Source organism: Anthonomus grandis, chromosome 6, assembly GCF_022605725.1.
Source record: "Anthonomus grandis grandis chromosome 6, icAntGran1.3, whole genome shotgun sequence".
Lineage (NCBI taxonomy): Eukaryota > Metazoa > Arthropoda > Insecta > Coleoptera > Curculionidae > Anthonomus > Anthonomus grandis.
Window position 1 is genome coordinate 20,754,388 of NC_065551.1, and position 23,634 is coordinate 20,778,021.

At 30.2% G+C, this 23,634-nt stretch overlaps 2 protein-coding genes across 2 annotated transcripts in view; both read left to right on the top strand.

The window, feature by feature from the left end:
* The first annotated feature begins 9,243 nt into the window (after positions 1-9,243).
* Positions 9,244-23,634, top strand: part of LOC126737226 (torso-like protein) — a 55,323-nt gene continuing 40,932 nt past the window's right edge. The window contains exon 1 of the mRNA XM_050442012.1: positions 9,244-9,401. The gene's annotated coding sequence lies outside the window, so the exon portion shown is untranslated. The remainder of the gene's footprint in view (positions 9,402-23,634) is intronic.
* Positions 11,268-12,077, top strand: LOC126737229 (uncharacterized). Its single transcript, XM_050442014.1, has 2 exons — positions 11,268-11,900; positions 11,960-12,077. Exons 1-2 carry the CDS (start codon positions 11,463-11,465, stop codon positions 11,981-11,983), a joined length of 462 nt encoding a protein of 153 aa, XP_050297971.1. The 5' UTR covers positions 11,268-11,462; the 3' UTR covers positions 11,984-12,077.

Genomic DNA, 23,634 nt, shown 5'->3' on the forward strand with positions numbered 1-23,634 from the left:
TTTTTATGGTTCTTTTGTTATGAAAACATACACTTTTTTAATAACTTTTTGTCCAAAGAATATTGGCTATCAGCACTTGATATACTGTATTTTGAAAGTAAATTTTCTTCATATTACAGGTCAATTATTGGACAATATAATTGATAATTAATGAGGACAAACATTTGAGACTGCTTCATACTTAACTAAAATCCTTTCAAAGAGGTGAAAGATTCATAGATAAAATATCACAAATGCTATAAAAGTCTCAGAAAAATCAAAAAAGTTGCTTATTTCTAACAACATAACTCGAATCTCATTTTTATTAGCTCTATCACCAATTTCTATAGTCGCGCAACAAAGTTTATATTCCTAATAATAAAAAGACGGTTACTGGTACCCTTAATATTGCTAATACCTTTAATTTTGCGCATAGGTACAAATATGCCTTATCCATCTATCTTAGTTTATTCTATTCTCTTTTTTAATTCCCTCTTATTGAAGGTAAAACAATTGACATAAAATGTGCCTCTAAAATCATCGTCAAAAATAAATAGCCCTATTAAGCTTCTGTCTGTATTCTCAAAGATCTTCGAAAAACTCTTTAAAAGAATACTTGTTGCGTTTTTAGATTCTTTTGTTATACTGTCATATTATCACTTTGAATTCAGAGCTGCACTCTCTACATCAGATACCATAATACCTCATTACACAAATATCTTGAATAATTTTAAATTGAACTTAAAATCTGCTGGTGTCCTTTTTGATTTATTAAAGCATTTGATACCATTTATCATGATTTACTACTAAATAAGGCTTCCATTATAGTATAAGAGAGCATCAGCTTATAAATGGCTTAAATCATATTTAACAGTTAAAACCCAGACTATTAGATTGAAAGTTGATGACCATATCTGATTGGGCCACTGTTATTACTAAGGTTCCACAGGGAGGTGTACTTGGGCCCATTTTCTTTTATTTGTTATCAATGACTTGCTGATTACTGACAGCTATATAACAATTTTTACAAATGATACATCAGCAGTTGCTTCGGGTACTGACTATAAGTGTCTCCACTCCAAAGCCACCAAGTGTATGGCCGATCTTGCTGGCTTGTTGGAGAAAAATAGTTTGAAAACCAATTGCATTATTTTCACTCAGGTTTGCGCTGTTCAAAACAGGAGCTTACTCCTTAGAGATGGATCATTAAGTACCATCATTCAACAAGACTCTGCCAAGTTCTTGAGAATTGTAATTGATAGACATCTATATCATGGGATCCTCAGGTAAAAACTGTGTGCAATATTGCTTACAGCTTTGAGACTATGTGGATGCATATACACTTAAAAGCTTTTATTATCTCAGTTCATTCCACTCTATCCTATGTTTTGTTAGCTCGGGATAATTTTACTTGTATTCAGAAAGTGCTAATAATTCACAAGTACGTTATAGAGTGGTTACAGGTATAGGACGATCCAAAATTTGTATCATCTCTAACTATTGTAATAAGCTATTAATATAGTAAGCATTGAATGTACGACAAAACACCAAATAATTATTGACGAAAGCTTAATCATGTCCATTAAAGTTATGCACAAATAAACAAAAATTTGGTAAAGCCAATACCTTTCTCTTAATCACCCTAATAACCTGTAGGATCCAATAATAACACAATAAAACCGATCCAATTGATCCAATTATCGTCGTCCAAGTGATTCAAAATTCCTCGCAGAGTACACATGTTTGTTTGCCGATTCAATAATGACACCGTAATAGATCTTGTTACTATCGATCATGAATGGAAGTAAGAGTGCATGACCCAAACTGTTAGCCCCTTATTTGTTACGTAATCAAGATCGGCGTAATAGTGTTGAGTGTTCGAAGTCTCCCCCCAACCGAAGGGATTTCTTTGTGTTGATATTATTCGCGACGAATTATTTTCTATTGCCTTAATGAATAGGGGTGATTTTATCATACAGCGTTAGTATTAACGGGGCAAATTTTAATGCTGTTACGCTTAATCTTATTTGTGTGATGCAAAAATCGTCGAGTTGGTCATGCATACGGGATGAAGACGGGATTTGATAGCGTGAATTATTCGGTAACAATAAAAGAATCATATTTGTGCTTTGGGGAGCAATAAAAATCGGTTTTAAAACTCATATATATCATTTTATTAAGGAATAATTTTCAGTATCGCATAAACAATTTTTAATTGTACAAGGGTATTTTTAGGTTGTTTGTAGGGTGCTATTTATTGTTGAAAGAAGTTTTAAGCAATGGTATTTTTTAAATTAAATAACAACTTTAACTTATATATTTGCATTTTTAGATTGATTTGGCGTACACTGTTAAATAAGTTTTACAATAATGTTTTAATTCTGCTATAATTACTACAAACTTTACTTACTAAATATTAAATTACTAATTACTCATATAATTAAAGAAGTAAATTTATTATACAAATAGCTCTCAATTATAATTTAAAATTCTATTTATTGAAGTATGTTGGCACATTTTCCAAAAATATCATAGGCCTGGCACCTAATTCAATAACCTTAACGTAATAAGCGATCTCAAAATATTTCACATAGTAATTTAAAATCAATTTCCCTCAACTTAAATTTCAGGAGGCAATAAGGTAGGAGTTTCATATTAGGTAAATTTCCGTGCATCAATATTAATTAGTGATTTTAACCCGTTATAGATATAAGTTTATTTAAATTTATCATTGTTAATAATGTAAAATAAAAATTTATTTTGAAATACATAAGAACCGAAAATTAAAAACTGAGCCATATTTTAACTTAAAACATGAACGGTAGACGTCTTTTCACAAAATATTACTCAGGAAATGAATATAATGTCAAACAAAAGCATTCATCATTTCAAATCGGGCCGCGTAGGCTTTCTATTACTTTTCTCATCCCTTTTGGATGTTTCAACGTTTCTTTTTCATCAAAAGGTCTTTTGTTACGAAAATTACTTGAGATATACAGAGTATTATAGGTGGAAACCTTGGGGTTATAGTTGATAAATCTACGTACAGCTTTACAATATAAATGCCGATTAATGTATTAATTATAAGATTTATAATAAATTTATTTTAAGGACATGATACTTTCATTTATTTTTTTCCTGCTGACGATGGCTAAAAATGTCTTAAGTTGCCAGTTGTAAGTCTAATAAATATTTTATGACAAGCAATTTGACTAAAGAAAGAATCAGTTAATAGAAAAACCTTAAAATGTTGAGATTACTGTAGTGATTTTTCATGAAATTTGCAGAGACAAGGATATAATCTCATATGTAACAATTATTTACTAAAATTGTAAAATTAACAACCCGTAATATAAGTCAAGGATATTATTAGACCAAAATATAGGACTAGGTATATATAAACATTAAAATTGGAATAATTTTTATATGGATATATCGTGTCAGAAATTATTTTTATGCGTATATTATTTAAAACTTTTGTACACGAATTCTCAAAACAGACGAAATTTATTTTGAAAAATAAAATTAGAAGCTGCAGATTATCAGCTTGTTGTTCCACTCTTTCTAGTTTTATGCCAAGATCTACAGATAAGCAGATTAGAATAGATATAGAGATGCAATTGATTTAATTAATAATAATGTTATAAAAATGTAAATACGTTAATTATTCTCATAGTTTTTATACTGTTCTTCTCTTATTTTGTGTTTACGTTCATTAGTTAAGTTTATTTAAATCTATTTTAGCTTATTAGCGCTTAGTTTATTATTTACAACTATAGTGTCTAGTTTTTAGCATATAATAACGTTTCGTATGTTAGCGTATTTAGCGTATATAGCGTTTTAATTACACTTACAATTAGGTCCGCTAAGCGATTTCGATCTGTTAGACCATATTCAGAGCCTCTTTGTCCAAGAGTACACAGAATAACATAAATAGGGAAACGTAAAAGACACGAACTGATGTACAAAGGTCTAAAACATATTTAAAAACTGAAAATGAGATGCTAACAATTCAGATAGACCTTCTCATGCTAGTTCCTCTTATTGGAGGGCCTCACTTTCGGTTATTAAGGATATTTTATTGTAAATCCTTGTAGTTTAAATCTTCTAGAATTTGTATACTTCTTTCCATTGACTGTGAGTATTCTCCTAAAAGATTAGTCTTCATTAGCAAAAAACAATGTAGAAAATTCTAAACATTTCTAAATTATTCCATAGGCCTTTAAAAGGGACGCGTTTAGTAACATATTAATCAGTTTTGTTGTTTACCCTGGAAACAATTAAACGACAGTCAAGACGTGTAAGGTCAAAGTGTTTTGATGTTGTCAATAAAAAGCGTGTTCCTGACACAAAAGAATATTCCTCGAGTAAGTGTGTTCGAGAAAGGAATGTGTCCCTGATTTTGTCAATCTCCAGTTCTAGTAGCAGAAACAGGGATGATGTCATAACTAGGATTGAATGTTATGAATGTGTTTCACTAATGGTAAATCGTGGCTATATCTCGGGAACTGTCATCACAATTTGACAGCTTTTTTTTGACATTATAAAAGTGGCCAAGAGAAAATGCTGGAAAATATTCTGTAAGTTTAAAATTTGGCCACTAGAAAGCATAATTCCTAGTGGTAAATCTAAAAACCGACTTAGTTGATTCTCAACACCAACATTCTTACAATAACCTTTCGATTTATTACCAAAATACCAAGGGTCTTCGATCGAAAACTAAAAGATTTCTTTAACGCCGTACTTACTAGTGATTTTGATATTATCGCTATTAGTGAAACTTGGCTGAATAATAGTATTTTGGACTTGGAATTATTTTCAGATAAATATTTTGTTTATCGGTGTGATAGAAGCTATGATGAGAGAAATCAGAATCGGGGCGATGGGGTTCTGTTAGCAATTAAACAAGAATATGCCGTTTCGACAATTAGAATGCATCTCCCAGATGATCTTAAAAATAAACTTGAAATTGTAGGTGTAAAAATACTATTAAAAAGTGCTTCAATTTATATAGTTTTAATGTATATACCACCTGGGCTTGGTGCTGATATATATCAATCAATTTTCGAATATTTGTAAACCTGTACAATTCACCAATTATTCTTTTAGGGGATTTTAATTTGCCAGAATATAGCCTCTATCTGAAGGGTTCTCTTCCAAGTACTAAACTAAGACAGATATTAAATATGATGGATTTTTTAGTTGGAATCAACTTAACTTAGTACAAAATCACCAAGGGCGGCTGCTGGATTTGGTTATGGCGTCTTCATCTGAAGCTTGTACAGCTGAAAGATGTAATGATTTTTTAATTAAAGAAGACCCTTTTCAGCCCTCTTTACTAATAAAATATAAAAATGTTGGAGATAAAATTCAAAATAATTTCAGAATTGAGAATGTTTTTTACAATTTTAAAAGAGCCGACCTACGTATTATATACCAGGATTTATTTAACATAAACTGGGACTTCTTAAGTAATATTTTAGATATTAATACAGGAGTTTTACAATACAATTTTACCAAAAAGTGTATAGTCTACTAGATAAAAATGTTCCCAAAACTGCCCGTAGGAAACGAACCTATCCTCCTTGGTTCACGACGCAGATTATTTCAGATATAAAAGTTAAGTTTAATCATTGGAAGCGTTATAAGCGATATGGCTTTCATACACAAATTACTGTGCACAACTAGAAAATAATTTGATTACTGATCTCAATAGTTTTTGGAAATTAATTCAAAGTTCACAACGCAATAATACTCTACTCCAAAATATGTCTGATACAAATGAAAATCTTTTATCTAAGCCCCAAAATATAGCTGATGCATTTGCTAAATTCCTTCAAAGCTCATATACCACTTCTACACATACCCTTAATATGGAAAATAATACGAATAGTAAGCCGACACAATTAACATAACAGTATTTACAGAAAAAGAAGTATTATGTGCCTTAAAAACAATCAAACCTAAAAGTATTGTGGGACTAGATAAGATTCCAGCGTTTTTTATTTCTCATTGTGCACACGTACTTGCCAAGCCCCTAACAGTCCTTTTTAATTTGTCTTTAAAATCAGAAACATTTCCAGATTTATGGAAAGCTTCAAAAATTATTCCTGTACATAAAAAGAATGATAAAAATAAAATTGAAAACTATCGGCCTATAACTATTATCAATAATTTTTCAAAGTGTTTTGAACGAACTCTGCATTCTATACTTTATCCACGCATGAAAAATATAATTGATATTCGCCAACATGGATTCATGAAGGGTAGATCAACTACCACGAATTTAGTTACTATAACCGAATTTATTGCCGACTCAATTAACTCAAATTCTCAAGTAGACGTGATATACACCGATTTTTCTAAGGCTTTTGACCGACTTGATCATAGCATTCTCATAAATAATCTTGATCAATATTATGGCTTTTCCACACGGTTAAATAATGTTTTTATTTCCTATTTAACAAAACGCATACAGCACGTTGAGTGCTATGGTCATACCTCGGTTAAAATAATTCCCACATCTGATGTACCTCAGGGCTCAATTTTGGGGCCACTATTTTTTGATTCATTTATTAATATGTCCAAGCATCTTAAAGTGGAAAGTCTATTGTTTGCTGATGATAATAAAATATATTTTAAAATCAACAATATATCTGATTGCCTTGTACTTCAAAATGATTTTAGCCTCATAAACACCTGGTATAAAAACAACAATCTTCCCCTTAATGTTGCCAAGTGCACTGTGATCTCATATACTTTGAAGACAAATCCCATACACTATGAATACTCTATAGACAATGTACCTATTCCTAGATCAGAGGTATTGGAGGACTTGGTGATTACATTCGATACCAGTCTATCTTTTGTTCCACATATTGCAGATATAGTGAGCCGAAGCTATAAAATCTTGGGATTTATTATTCGAAATACACAGCATTTTAACAATATATTTACGTTAAAATCATTATATTTTTCACTCGTTAGAACCATTCTTGAATATGCTTCGCAAGTTTGTTTGGTCTCCTTTTTATCAATGTCATATTCAAGATATCGAAAATGTCCAACGAAAATTTTTGAAATATCTCTGGTTTAAATGTGACAAAGTGTATCCGGAGATCGGTTTTCCACATCAAACTTTACTTGACAGATTTTCCATACGACAGCTTAATGTTCGACCATCAGCTGATCTGCAGTTTTTATATAAATTGGTAAACCACTTGATCGACTCACCAGGCTTGTTGGGAATGTTAAACTTTCACCTTCCAATGGTCTTAACAAGAAATCCTCCTACCTTTTACTCAACAAGAGCCAGAACTATATAATGCTGTGCAGAGCCAGTGTGACATATTTAGCTGCAGCATTAGAAATATTAAAAATGTAAACTTTGTAGTTTAAGTTCATTAAATTGTTATCTTTATTCATTGTACGTTAGTTTTGTATTTGGATAGTTAATTTTAAGTTGTAATTATGATATTTTTCCCACAAAATAATTGGATTTTGTAATCTGTTCATGTGGTGTAAATAAATAAAAGTAAAAATAATTAAAAGGACAATAGTTCAATTCTAATTTTCTCCGGAAAATGTCAGCTTTGTAAATATAATTGTAATAAATATTGAATTTCTTCCTTTTTTGTACTATTTCCACTAGCTTTTTGATAAGTAAGGAATCTTTGTTTCCAAAACAGCCAGTTCTGAGCAACGTTTTTATCCAAATTTAATAAGGAAATTGATTTTATATCACCCATATTTCACTTCATGATTTTTATGGTTTTTATTTAGCAGCTTAATGTTAATAAAAGACCGGTTTCGTGTCTTAATATTACTGCTTTATTTACCTTTTATAATGTAGATAAAACTATTATTAGCAATACAGACTGCGACTTATATATCCATAATAAGACTATTGTTCTTCTAAACTTATTATTTTTATATATCCATCCTTATGTATATATCACGATCTACTTTTTTTCAATATAATTAAAATATTAAATAAGCATTATAATATTAAAACCTTAGAATATTTTCCATCATTTTGATCAAAGACTTATTTGCGTACCCACTTTCATTGAGTAGGAGAAGGTTGTGGAAGTATAATTGTTTGTTAACTGTTATAACTTTTAAAAGACTTAACCGTTTTTGTTAATTTTGGACTGATTTAAAAGTGAAATGTAAGTACTTCGAAAGCGAAAATCTTTAATAAAATTAGTAGGAGGCGTTAAACTGTTACTTTGATTTTTCTATAAAAAATTAAATGGCCCAGTATACTTCTAATATCTTTTTTATCTTCTTTGCTAAAATTTTTACTTTTCGAGTTATTATTATCGAAATAAGAATTGTTGACGCTTATATGTATATGTCACTTGGAATTAAGAATTATCGTTTTTATTTTGTTTATTTAGCAGCTCCCTTCGCGGTTTATCTAGGCATCGGACTAATCCAAATTAACAACATTTCGTTTACGTAAATCTTTTTTTAATTAGGGTTTTTAACGTTCATACTTAGGCAATATAAAAAGCCAGATCTAAATAAGTTTGGTTTAAGAATAAATTGAATTTAACCGTCTCATACAATAAGAATAAATAATAAAATCTAATTTTTTTTGAAGGCCAGTAATGGTCCTTCCTCGTCCAAAAAATATTGATAAGGTCCTAAAACTTGCCAAATCTTCACAACTCCATTCAGAACTTACGAGCCTATTTTATTTTATATCACCGTACACGTACTGCCATCTTTGATTTAATTTAGCAAATAAGCGGGAAAACATCAACGACACCTTATAGCAGTAACCTTACAGCCCACCCACTCTTCTATGTATTTTACCAGAATATCTGGTTTCTATAAAATCATTGTTTGCTTCATAGAGGGCGTTTTATTTATAGATTTGTTATTTAATTCTAGAAAAGAAATTAGCAATATTGATTTTCCACCTTAGCGCATCTTATTTTAATGAAATTAAATGTTTGCTCTCCTGGGTGACTGAACCCCTAAGTCATACTTTTCATTTCATAGAGGGCGTTTTATTCGTAGAATTTTCGTAATGTTAAAAGGCGGATTTGCAATTTTGACTGTGCAGTATCGATTTCACACCTTAGAACATCTTATTTGAGATTTTAATCAAATTAGGGGTTTGCCTACCCCCGGACGTTCTCCACCTTGGAAATATATCTTAGTCATGAGTGCGGACGTTAACATTATGTACGCTTTAAGGTCTTTAAAATCTTTTTATTATTAATATGAAACAACTGTTTACTGTTATATGTTGTTGTTTTTTAGTAGTACATAATTTCAAACGTACTTATTTAAAAATACATATGAAGTGATTTTGTTAACCTTAAATAAAAAAAATGTCAAAATAGTGTCAACAAAATGAAATGAAATAAGTTAAATAATATAGATAAAAATTATTCACATAGATTTCGGTAAGTAATTTTTAAATAACCTAAAATTATTCTTCTATTAGTAGTTCCTGTTTTTGTCATTATTTACTTTTTGTTTTTAACTTTCACAATTTAAATTTAAGGTTCTTTTAATTTTTTTCAATTCTTTATTAGCTTCAAATAAATTGGTTTTTTACAATTTAATTTTTCTACATAATTTTAAATTTGAAAAAGTGTTTACATAGTACAAAGTAACTTCTAGTATTTTTTTAAAAAACTGTTGAAAATAAAAGTAGTCGCATCAAAATAACATGTAAGCATATTTTTTTCTGAAAAACATTTTGGCTATAATATACGGGGTTGTGACTTAATAATGGAGAAATTTAATAAAAGGAAAATGTATTTCCAAATCTAAGTACTCAGTTCGCTTGGGATAACATGCTTTAAACAGCGACTATAACAAAATTATTAGACAAGGAAATTAAAATCCAATTACTTTAAGTGCTACTAGAAGCTGAACCAAATCGCAGAAACGAATTTTGCTAGACCTTGCCCAAAAGAACTGATAATAGCCTTAGACTACTGAAACTATTTAAAGGGAACTATTTGTTTAAATGAACAAGTAAATAGGCATAATTGTGGGTACTAGACAGCTGAAAATCTACACTGGGTTAAGGAAAATCGTTCTCAGGATTATGAAAAGGTTAAGAATTATTAAAAAAAGACTATACTTCTTTCAAGGAAAATTGATGGGACAGCTTTATCGTGGCTTTTTAGTAGACGACTTGATTATAACACTCCGCTCACCTCTTGGCTGCCTCCTCACTATGCTGCGATTGTTAGAAGATAGGATAACGAATGTAAATAGAAATGTTTCTCCAAATAAAGTTGAAAGCGTATAGCAAGAGTTTATTGATTGTCTGGATTGCAGATCAGCTAAAGGCAATCATTGGCAGTATTTGATAAAATAAATTTTAAAAATGTTAAATATGTAATTTGTCAATTTATCTTGCAATGAAGTATTAGAATTGTTATTTAAACATAACTATTTTGTGAAAAGTTAAAGATAGTTGAGTTCGGATTAAGCAAATCTTCATTGGTAATAAAATCCAAACCTCAAGAGACAACCAAACCAGCAAAATGAAAGGGGGAATTCAGAATCTGATACAGATAGCTGAATTATGGTAGTGATAATGATGAAGTAGAGGACTATTATACCTAAAAACATATCCATAATTTTTCGGAGAATCCGAAAATACAAAAATTTACAGAAGATTCATTTAGGAAAAAAAGATTTTTTCTGTCACAGTGTTCTTTGCGAGACCCTGTATATTTACATTTTATATCAAAATATGTCCGTTTAAAAAATGAAATAAACTTGTCCGCGGATATTAAAAAAGCAAATATTTTATTGAACCCTATACATTTATAAAAGTCAAATTAAAATCATATTAAGTTCCCATTAAATAACTATATATATATCTGTACTCCTGAAATAGTACTTAAGCATTTTTTTACTCTGAAAAATCATTACATGATGCTCATATACAGGGTGTCAATTTGAACAATTTTTATGCAGAAATCACTTCACCTCTTTCACCCCCTACCCCCCAGAACCTCCCTCTCAAAAATCTTAAATGGCAATAGGGGTTGAGTGATACCTTATTTGAAAGAACTTTTTATTCTCTACATTTTGGCACCTTATTTTTTAAATTTGAGTGCTGCGTTGCCAAGTTAGGGTTATTTAAACATTGTTAAATTACTTATTATTAAACATTATTCCTGTAAGTGTTTTAAATACGTTGAAGCTATGATTTCTATTGGAACGTGTTAGACCGTGTTTGAACCATAAAGCGAACCGGTGCATTTCTCACTGAAAGTGTTTATCAATCCGACAAATTATTTTGGTCATGAAAGATAAACATTTAATTTTTTTTCTTTTTTGTTTATTTTCGTTTGCAATGGAATTCGTCTCAATACAGTTCGATGATATGATCCGAAATTTAAAATAGTATTTAGTGAACTTTCCTACCAGTCAATGTCACTAGGTATTTAAATCAGTTAAAATTTATTTCGATAATTTGTGTGTTATTGTTAGTTACTATGGTATACACGCTTAGGCAAAGAATTGAAATGATTTTTATTTATGGCGAGCAAGGAAGATGCGCAAGAAGAACGGCAGAAGTTTTTAATAATAGAAATCCTAATTGTAATGTAAGTCACAGATACATTTTGGACGTAGTAGCTAAATTTAATGAAACGGGTTCAGTTGGAAACAAAAAAAGGGCAAGTCGGCGTGTTTTAAACGAAGATGCTCAAGTAGAGATTTTGGAAACATTCGTTGCAGAACCCACCAATTCTCTCCGTACAGTAGCACGTCTAACTGGAATGTCACATGAAACTGTACGACGAGCATTACAGTTACATAAATATCATCCGTACAAGATGCAAATTTTACAGGAACTTCATGAGGACGATTTTGATAGGAGAATAGAGTTTTGCGAAATTATGTCCAACTTAATAAACACTCGTGCAATTGTGGTAAGCAACATTTGCTTCAGTGATGAATGTACCTTTTTCCTAAACGGCCATGTCAATAGACAGAATTGTCGATACTGGAGTGAGGACAATCCCCACATTTTCAGAGAGGGTGCTACACAGCGGCCACAAAAAATTAATGTTTGGGCCGGTATTCTTGGAAATGCTGTTATAGGACCGTTGATTATTGAACAAAACTTAACTGGAGAGCTCTACTTACACCTACTTGAAGATGTAATTGATCCTTTGATAACAACTGAACTGGAAAATCAAGTTGGTAACATTTTGCAAGGAAACTAACTACACTTTCAGCAAGATGGAGCTACGCCGCATTATTTTCGGCCAGTGCGGGAGTGGTTGAATAACAGATTCCCTAGCCAATGGATTGGTAGAAGGGGATCGATAGAATGGCCTGCTAGGTCACCAAACTTAACGCCGTTAGATTTTTTTTTATGGGGGTTCATAAAATCGGTTGTTTACAAAACTCAGCCTGATGATATCGAAGATTTAAAAAGAAGAATTACAGAGGCAAGTAGGGCTATTCCAGAAAAGGTATTTCAGAATGTTCGGGAAGAATTTAAGAATAGACTTTATTTTTGTTTGGAGAACAATGGAGAACACTTTGAACACCTCTTAAAGTAGATGTGATAATAAAACAAATTTTAGGCGTGCTTTTGTAAAGACCATAATTGTAACGGCTATGCAAATGTTTAGTAAAAATAATATTAACCTAAATAACATGTTTTAATGCAAATCATAGCTTTAACGTAATTAAAACACTTACAGGAATAATGTTTAATAATAAGTAATTTAACAATGTTTAAATAACCCTAACTTGGCAACGCAGCACTCAAGTTTAAAAAATAAGGTGCGAAAATGTAGAGAATAAAAAGTTCTTTCAAATGAGGTATCACTTAACCCCTATTGCCATTTAAGATTTTTGAGAGGGAGGTTCTGGGGGGTAGGGGGTTGAAAGAGGCGAAGTGATTTCTGCATAAAAATTGTTCCCCCTCGATAATAAAATCGACGTGTCCTAGCGATTTTATAAAAACCTAACCCGTTTCGAGATAATAGGGGTGGGAAGTTTTCAAATTGACACCCTGTATATGAACATATTTTTATTCAATGACTTTAAATTTTGTAGCTAAATTTAGCCTTATTATAGCAAACTAATTTGACTGATCACATAAATTATTTCTATTTAAACGATTTTCTCTTTATAATTGACAAATTATTAATAGCCTTCATCCCTTTTCATAACATCTAGCTTAAATTATTACAGGAACTAAAAAAAAAATGGGCCAAAAACAAATTATGGATTTATTAAATAAATTACTACCATTTAGTTGGCAATGATTTTTTTTAAATAAAATTATAATAGCTTAATATATTTTAATACTAATAACGGGGCAATATTGTAAAGGTAAATATTGAACCTGATCGGCTGAATAGCTTCTACTGTACCATAGGTAGTGAAATAGCAAGTCAAATTCAGGGTTTTTCCAACTATGAACAGTTTTTTGAGTATAGGGCTGGACCAGATTCTTTCTTCTTTTTGCCAACTGATCTAGTTGAGCTTAAGTCTACTCTAAAGGAGATAAAGAAGAAAAATATGTCTGGCTATGGTGAACTTAATGTACGGTTATTTTTCAATTTACCTGATTCGGCACTGGAGGTACTTGTATCTGCAATTAATCATTCTTTCAATAATGGCCAATTTCTCAATTGTCTTAAAGTAGACAGAATCATGTCTTTGTTTAAGGGGGGAGCTTCAGAACCACCCTCTTTTTACATACCAATAGCATTGCTTTCCATCCTCTCAAAAATCATGGAGAAATTGGTTAAAAAGCGACTTATGTCATATTTAGCTGAAAAGCAAATTATAAGATCGGAGCAGTTTGGGTTTCAAAGTGTCAAGGGAACATCAGATGCAATCTTTTCTTTTTATTTTTTGAGCTTAAACAGTGGTGATATTGCTGCAGCAGTGTTTTGTGACTTGACCAAAGCATTTGACTGTGTTAGTCACGAAATACTGCTGTGGAAGCTTGAGCGGTATGGATTCAGAGGTCTGGCTCTTCAGTGGTTTGGGTCTTATTTGCATACTAGAATACAGAGTGTTTCTGTGGATGGTGCCCTTTCAAGGGAGCAGGTTGTGACTCATGGTGTTCCTCAGAGTTCAGTTCTTGGGCCACTTCTATTCCTCATTTATATTAATGACATGGCCAATCTTAGGATCTCAGGTAAATTCATTCCGTTTGCGGATGATTCAACAATTTTATGGCATGACACGAGTGCGATGAATCTAAATACCACAGTTAACAGAGATATTGTTGAAATCAAGAAATGGTGTGATTCCAACAAACTGTGTTTAAATATTTCAAAAACTAGTGTTTTTGGAGAATCACATTCTGAACAACTTAGGCGAAAATAAATTTTTAGGTTTATTTATTGATAATAAACTAAAATTTGAGGGCCATATCACGCAATTGTGTAGAAAAATATCAGCAAATGGTTATGCTCTTAAAGTGATCGCAGGAGAGGTTGATTTTGACATGGCAAGAAATGTTTATTTTTCTTTAATTGAGTCCCATTTAAGGTATGGTTTGTGTTTCTAGGGTGCATGCACACATTACTTACTTAATAGTGTTTTTGTTTTGCAAAAAAAAGCGATCCGACGTCTGTGTAATGTGAGTATAGAGAGTCTTTCAAACAGCTATTTATCACTCATAAAATCCTAACCCTTCCTGCCTTATTTATATTAGAATCTGTTTGCCTCGTTCATAAGAAATTTAGAAATGTGAACACAACTAATAGGCATGAATATAGCAGTCGACGAGCTAATGATGTGCTCTTGCCTATGCCTACAAGTTCACTGATCAAAAGAACTTTTATATTTGATGTTAAAAAACTCTTTAATCATCTTCCTGCAGATTTGAAAAGTATAGGTAGCTGGAAACTTTTTAGAAAACGTGTTAAAAAACTCTTAGTTGCAAAGAGCTATTATGAAATAACTGAAATTTTGTCGGATAGATTTTAGTCATTTTTACCTTTTTCTTGCAGGACTTTAGGTATATTCTTTATATTTTTTACACCATATCATTTCGCCTAATTTATTTCTGTGATTCATTTTTTTTTTTACAGTTTTACATTTAATAAAATTGTATATTTCGGGAGTGAATAATATCTGTTTGTGTTATACATATTAATACTCTTGAAACTACATTAGCTTTGTATGTTTTGGTTCAGAGTCTTAAGGAGTATTTCTGAATGGGGATGTTGTTGGTTTTACCGGTATAGGTAAACCATATTCATGGAAGCAGAATGCCTTTAGGATGATGGACCATAGCATGCTAAATAACCTTTTTACATGTTTGTGTATATGTTTTTCTTTTCCTTTTTACAGCTTTGTCAACAAATTTACTTTTATGACAATAAAGCATATATTGATTGACTAATTGATTGATTATTATGATTTATTTTTTAATTGTCTCAATTTATTGCTAAAATACAAATGACAACATTCAAACTTTAGCCATAAATATAGCATGAAATATAATCACTTGTCTTGCAAGTTGGAATCTGGCCACAATCGACTTGCTGACTGATATATTTTTTTGAAAAACAAAATTCAACTTAATTTGATGGTAGTTTAAACCATCAAATTTATCCCGAACTTTTTTAGGAACATACCTGCATAGGAATATGCCTTGCATAATGTGCAACAGCGTATGCACATTCCTCTAGTGTGCTATTTTTAAGTTATTTAAATTTTGATGTTTGTGGGTATTAATTATTAATATTTTTCGGCTTATTATATAAGTTAAAATTTAAATCTATACTACCATATAAGGCATATCTTTATCTCTGGTAGCGTCATTTGAGAGTTATATAGTAATATTTGCATCGTCCTGGCAATTTAAAGATTTTGCAAGATTTAAAAGTTCAGCTATTGCTTAAACTCGAAACGCTAAGTAAAAAGCCTTGGCAGATGGATTTAAATTCCATCCCTTAGGATCTTTTATAATTAAAAAAAAGAAATTTCGAAAAATTAGGAGTTTTTTCAAATCAAATCAAAACTTTTATTATCCAAAAAAAAAATAGACACAAAGTGTATGGATTTCGTCACAAAAAAAAATTACTAACTACCTAGATAACTAAAATTCAAAAATATCCACCTATACTATATATTACAAAAAAAGTTAAAATGGTCAAAAGAAAAGTGACCTTACATCGTTAAAAAAGTTATAATACTCTCTCTATACACTGCCTAATCAGCTAGATAACTATCTACATGATAAAAACATTTATTGGCTAGGAATTCCTTTAACTTTCTTTTAAATATCGAAACGGTTTTGCTAATCTTTATATCATTCGGTAATTTGTTGTATAGTTTTGGACCTATTCTTAATACAAATTTTTTAGAAATAAGTAGCCTGCTATGAGGCATGGACAAGTCATTTCTAGAACGAGTTGGGTAATTATGAAAACTACCATTAACAGTAAAGGAATTAAAATTCCTTAAAACATATAAGCAAACTTCAAATATATACACAGACGGGACCGTCAAAATTCTATATTCCCTAAAAAGACGTCTACAGGAAGTCATCGGTAATACTCCGGCAATACACCTAAGAATCTGTTTTTGGCTAATAAACACTCGATGTGCATGCGACGTACAGCCCCAGAGCTGAATACCATACAAAATTCGTGAGTGCATAATAGCGTGATATAGACAAATTAAATGATTAATTTCCATTACCACCCTAAGGTTCCTAATGGCGTAACATAAGCTACCGAGCTTCATCGACAACTCAGCACAATGAGATTCCCAAGAAAGTGAATCATCCAATGTTAAGCCAAGAAACCTGAAAAAAACTGATTTTTGGCGTTTCAAACAATCGTTATCGTTGGTTACACATAAATCAATATCACCATTTATCTGCCCATGACATGCATGAAAAACCATGTAATTAGTCTTTTTATTGTTCAAGTAAAGTTGATTTAAAATAAACCAATCGCTGAGTTCCTCTAAGGCTTTTCCAGCAGATATTTTTTTATTTCCATGTTCTGTCTTCGGACGAGCGCAGATGCATCTGCACTATGTGTTATTGCCAGAGGCAAGGGATTAATAAATAAAAGAAACAGCACCGGGCCCAATACGGAACCTTGTGGGACCCCAATGTCCACTTTAAGGTTTTTAGACCGCATACTAGATCCGGAGCTATCCCTCACTGCTATATATTGTGAGCGATCTGCTAAAAATAATGCAAACCAGCTTAACACTACAATCACTACTCTGACCTACCAAATACAAAGCCATGTTGGCCTGTCGAAATAATTTGATTTTTTCTCAAATAAGACATAAGCCGATCGAGCATTGCATATTCAAAAATTTTAGAAAAATAAGTGATTAATGCTATGGGTCTGTTAGTGTCAGGCAGAACTCGATCCCCTTTTTTAAATACCGGTATAACTTTAGATATTTTTAACGAATTTGGAAAAATTCCCTTTTCAAAAGATAAATTTATAAGATCAGTTAATGGTTTAAGGCAAGCCCCAGCAGTATTCTTAAAAATATATAAAGGAATGGCATCATGTCCACTTGACTTTTTGTTTTTAATTTTGGTTTTAATAATATGTAAAATTTCATTTTCATTAAATGGAATAATGCTCATGCTTTGCCGTAAAATAACTGACCTGTTTATGTCTTTAGCCATATTTTTATTTTTAGCAATATTGCTTAAAATGCTTTTTGGTTCTTTTATAAAAAAAATCATTAAAGTATAAGTAGCCACTTCTTTGGGATTATTAATTAAAACTCCATTATCATTAATTTTAATATTAGATACCTTTTTTTTGTTGCCATTTAACTCTGACACAACAGACCACATAGTTCTACTCGGATTTTCGGAATCAATAATTTTTTGCTGGTAAAATTGTTTTTTACAATTATTAATCAAAGTTTTATGTTTGGCGCCTTCAATTCTGTACGCTGCATTGAGCGGCGGAACCGCACGTCGACGCTGATGCAGCTCCTTTAAGAGCCTACTAGATTTACGAACTTCGTCGTCAGTAACCCATGATTTCTTGTTACTACCGGATCCCGATGGTTTAGTGGGATAGTTTACGTTAAAATGCCACACATATGATGAATAGAATATGTGAAACTGCAAATTAAAATTACTTTTTCTGTAGACCTCCTGCCAGCTATCATTCATAAGAGCATGCCACATTGTTCCGGGTAAAATTTCTGTTGAACATAGTAACCCGTTCAGTGTTGTTTTTAAATAGACCAGTATTTAAAAATATGGTTTCATGATCTGATATTGTATTACTTTGAACAACCGCATCAGCACAGTCAGAAAAATTTGTAAAAATTAAATCCAATACAGTAACAGTTTTAAGGCCAATACGAGTTGGTATATGAACCTGATTTCTTAAATTAAAACTGGCCATTACATAAATAAATTGCTGGTTTTCTAGAGACTTAAGTGAGTTCATGTTAAAATCACCTAAAAATATAATCTCGCGATTTGATTTAAAATACTTTTCCATCATACAACACAAATTCAGAATAAAAATATTAAAATCACCAGTTGGTGCCCTATAACATAAAAAAATAAACAAACACTTATTTGGTGCATAAGGATATGATACCCCTTTCTGAACAAAAATCATCCAATTCAATATTATCACAATTTATATCATTATGTGCCCAATTAATATAAATGTGTTATTGGCGTTCTTTCTTGCCCAAATAAAGTAAATACATATACCATTTATGTCTGAATTATACCATTAAAACACGGTGGCTAAGACTTATTTTGCACCATTTTACCGCTAACAGCTTTTTTTGAAAATTTTATCGTGCTAGATAAATCTCTATCTCTGTTTAGCATTTCAGTCACCTTTATATTTTTATTACTAAGACGACAACGATAACGAGGTGTAGAAAGTAAAAGATTTGAAAAGTTTAATGATTTTTTATAAAAACAATATGGTTTTTCTTGAACTCCTGAAATATTTAAAGGACCTTAATTATTACTGCCCTGGTTATATACGGTAACAATTGGATTAAAGCCAATTTAAATACTCTAAATTTTTAAGCTGGGTCTTTATAATTGACCCACGTGAAAAAAATTAGGATATTGGTAATGTCCAGATTTTTTATAGTCCGCGTGATAAAAGTACTAAAGTATGAATAGCTACTTTGATGTTTTACGTAGTGGTTCCAGATCTTCAAATCCTTCAATAACATTTACTTTTTTTATATATTTCACTAGTTCTTTGATGCTCCTTTCGTCAAAAGCTTTTCATATCATTCTTTAATTGCTAAACATTTAAGATTTTTTTAAATTTTGTCATTAAGAGCAGTGTTAAGTAGATCTTGTTCTATCCATCTTTATATAGAAGATGCTGCAGGCAATATAAAACGCTTTTTCGTATAAATAAATATGCTGCTGCTGATTTGAAATAGAAATATAAGCAAAACTTTTTTACTTGTCAAGGCCATGCTTTTTGAGCGTTTCCTTTCAATTTCAACAAATCAACATTAAAATAAAAATTCTCGCTACATTGAAAAGTTTACATAGAAATGAAGACGCATTTGACAATTAACTTTTTTTTAGTTTTTCTTGCAACTTCAGTATTCTCTTTCTCTAATATTTTCTTTTAAACATTTCAGTTTTTATATACATCTTTCTTTTACTTTTTATTGGTGTTAAGGTTCACAAGGAAGTTCAATAATACCGTTAAATAAATGGAGATTGGTCAGTCTTTAAATCGCATCTTTTTACCGGCAACATCATTTACTGGAGTACTATGTACGCAAAGACGCTTTCTTGCTAAAGTTGCATATATTTTTTTGTAGCAGTTAATAATTTAAGTCGATTTTCGTTATTATTAATTTCAATTTTTTTTTGGAACAATATTACTTTTTAAATAATGTTTCTTTATATCGTCTTATATACGCCATCTGTAAAATAATTTTCGCAGTTCCTTTTTTTTAGTTCTTCTGGATCAATATCTAATAGCTGGATGTTTTCTAAAAAGTGGAATATATAATATCACATGTTTTTTCTTTCTATTTTGGCTTTGCCGAAGCACTTTGCCACTTCTGGTCTAAGTAAGTTTTCAAAAAAGCTTAGTGTCATTTTAAAATTCAACAACGACTCTTCTCTTTTTAATGTGTCTAAGATTCAAGGTATTCCTATTATGTTTCAAATACTTAGACTATGATAATATAGTGCACATTATACTCATTTTGCAAAACTGCAAAATGTCAGCCTTTCAAAATCCTATTTTTTGCATTTTTATTTTCTTTACTACCTGTTCTGGTATAATTTGTTGACAGATCTGTTGTTCTTGGTAGAGTCTTTTTTTTAATTTTTTTCATAGCTAATCAACTACTGTATTAATTTCGAACGTCGCATTTGCATCAGTAGTTTAATCGGGGAGTACAATTATTTGTATTACATAGGCTTTCTATACGTTAATAGAATTTTCTTTGGTTTTAGCCACAAAATGTAGCCCCAATTATAAAAATGCATGCTTTATATTTATTAAAAAATATCTAAAAAATTGTACCTCTTAATCGAAAAAAATATGACCTTGACAAACTAAATTCCGGGTTAGTGCGATTCTGTTTTTGCAAATTAGTTATAGGGAAATCCTAAAAAATCACGTTTTCCATCATAACAAAAATACAATAACCAATTAATACCCAATATAGTCAATCGATTTCCTAAAACAAAATAATTGTTGCAAACAATAACCATTTGGTTTTTCCCAGAACTTTGTATTAATTTTAACTAATCACCACGTATTAGTTTTATTGATAAATATTACTCATACTGCATCTGTGCAGTTTACTCCTTAAAGAACTTTTTCATTAAATTCCATTCTACGACTTCACTAATAATTTGCATTAATAATGGACCATTTTTTATTCTTTTATTTACAAGAGATAACAATTTTCCCATCTATTTATAAAAAATATAATGTTAATAACCATATACTAATCAAATATTAATTAATTTTTATTAATACGCGTCTAATTTTCAGGTTATACGTGTAAAATTAAACCGCGATAAATTTTGGGTCATTGTCACTTTCGATTTTACCATATTCATTTCGCATTATCGCGTCATACTATACCGGTTCACGTTTAAATTGTTTCAGAACGCTTTATTTTGCCTTATTTTTTGAAAATTTAAATTGCATTCTCTTATGCAATTTAAATTTTAATTAATTCATACGTGGGAGAAAAATGAAATATGATTTTGAGCAATTAAGTTTTACTGATTTTATGGTGCTATAACGAAGATATGTTTTCCATTTTTAAAGAAATCTGGTTCAAATTTATTATTAACATATTTTTTTATAATTTACATTTTGTACTTTTCTACTGAGAAAGCAAATGGATAATTTTTTTAACAAAAACGTAGAGCTTGGAAACTATATGAAAAACCCCAATAACTGCCTTGGAAAAAATATATTTAATAAAATATTGCATAAATATAAAGGTAAAAAAGATATAAGATAAGAAAGACGAATTGTTTGAAGAATATCCAAAAACTACTACATTTGTTTTTCAAATTAAAATAAACATGGATATTAAATTATAATATTAAAAAGAGTACATTCTGTTTCAGATTGCTTTAATGCTATTTTTTTTTAACTTTCATTTATCTCATTTTTATCAAATTTTAATTTTCTTTGATTTAGTGTCAGAAGTATGCCAATAAACCAAAAAAAAATTGTATAAATTTTTTTTTAATTTTCAAATTTTAAAAATTAAAGTTTTCTACCTAAAATTATTTATTAAAATTTATTTTTTATTAAAAAAAATATATATAGAAAGATACAATAAATTTAATTAATAACTTTAATTATTCTAAAAATTATATAAGAAAAAAGATGCTATTGTGTTTTTCTTATATAATTTTTTAAACACAAAAAATGCAATTAAAAAATATTGGTTACAAAATTTCATTTTAACTTTAAATTATTAATGTTGACAAAAAATACTCCACATGTTTTCCTAAGTTTGAGGAAACTTAGTCACATATGTAAAATATTATTTTGATGGATATGACGTATTTTTAAAAATATTATGTTTTAGCTAAATCGAAAGAAAGAATTCCAAGTTTCCCTTTACACATTTAGATTTTTTAATCAATTTATGATAAAACAATAAAAACGAGAAATACCTAGACTAATTTAAATAAAGAACAAATCAAATAAAAAAATAAGTTTTTTTGAGGAACGTTGTGAAACAAAGATAAATCATAAAAATCCTTCAAAAAATAATCAGGAAGGCAATAGTACACCAATTGTATCATCGTCACTGTCATCAAATCCAGTGAGAAAAAAGGCAATGGTGGAATTGAAAAATAATAACACGTCACCCCCTATTGAATTTGTGGAAGCACTTTAATGCAATAAAATACCTGTAATAGATATATATTTATAGAAGTTTTAAGACGAATTCTCCATGTAAGTTTTAAATCGTAATATATTAAATAACACGTATATGTACAAAGTAGTGTAATATGAAAACTAAGGATTCATTTTTTATACCTACGGCAGTGTCATCTTCCTTTGCCACCGTTAGTGAAGATGTTTGGTTAAATCCAAGAATTAATTTAATAATATTTTATTAAAAAACCATCAATAAAAAAACTGTGCACCAGTATGTTACATGAGACATACATTGTGTCTACTTAAGTTGGCAACAAGTATTACCTTTATTTTTGACAATACCGAAAATTTTTACAAAGAGAAATTGGTTAAAACTTAGAACGATGTTCAAATATGCAATTACATTCTGGTATTGAAAACATATTTTTCTGAAATTACCTAGAGATGCCGAATTGTAACATGCTTAACTTTCCATCCAGAAATTAGTAAGTAAATATTCACGAAACAAAATAATTAATAATAAGAAAAAGCTCTTAATTTTTATTGAATACTTATACACCTTATAACCGTTTATATAATTTAATTTCTGTCTTGTAATATTTTAGAGATGCATTTTAATAATTAATTGTTGTAATAATTTTAACGAACATTATTAGCTCCTTTAGTTGACTAATCCTTTTTCAGGTTAGGTAATTGTTCTATCACAAACGTTTTTTAATACTCTTCTAGTCATAAACAAAGTAATATTCTGAACCGATTCTGTAATGATTCTTTTTAAATGAGCAACATCTGTATATTGGAAATATACCTTTTGGTTTAAACAACCCTATAAAAAAATCGACGGATGGAACCAAATCTGGAGAGGAAGGTGGATACGAAATTTCCAAAAACCGATATTTCTGTGCACTTTTCCATTCAAACAATTTTCAAGGTATTTCCTAACATACCGTACCAACATTGTCAAGAAAATCTTCTAATTCATTCTCTAAAAAAGAAGGTCTATAATTATTTTGTTTCGATAAATTCCACACCACACATTTGTTTTGAATGCATAATGGTCGCGAGTTTTGATGTTAAAATTTGAATTTGTATCACTTTATCTCAAATTTTAGAAAGAGATTGTTTCACTTGAAAAATGATGCTTCATCCGAAAAAAGAATATTTCTTCTCATAAATGAGTTATCTTCTAATATTCCTTGGATATCACAGCAGAATTCAAAGCCTCTATCACGATCTCCTGGACTTAATTTATAAATAAATTGTGGCTTGTATGGCTGAAACTTGTTCTTAATTCAAAATTAAAAAATTAAAGTGT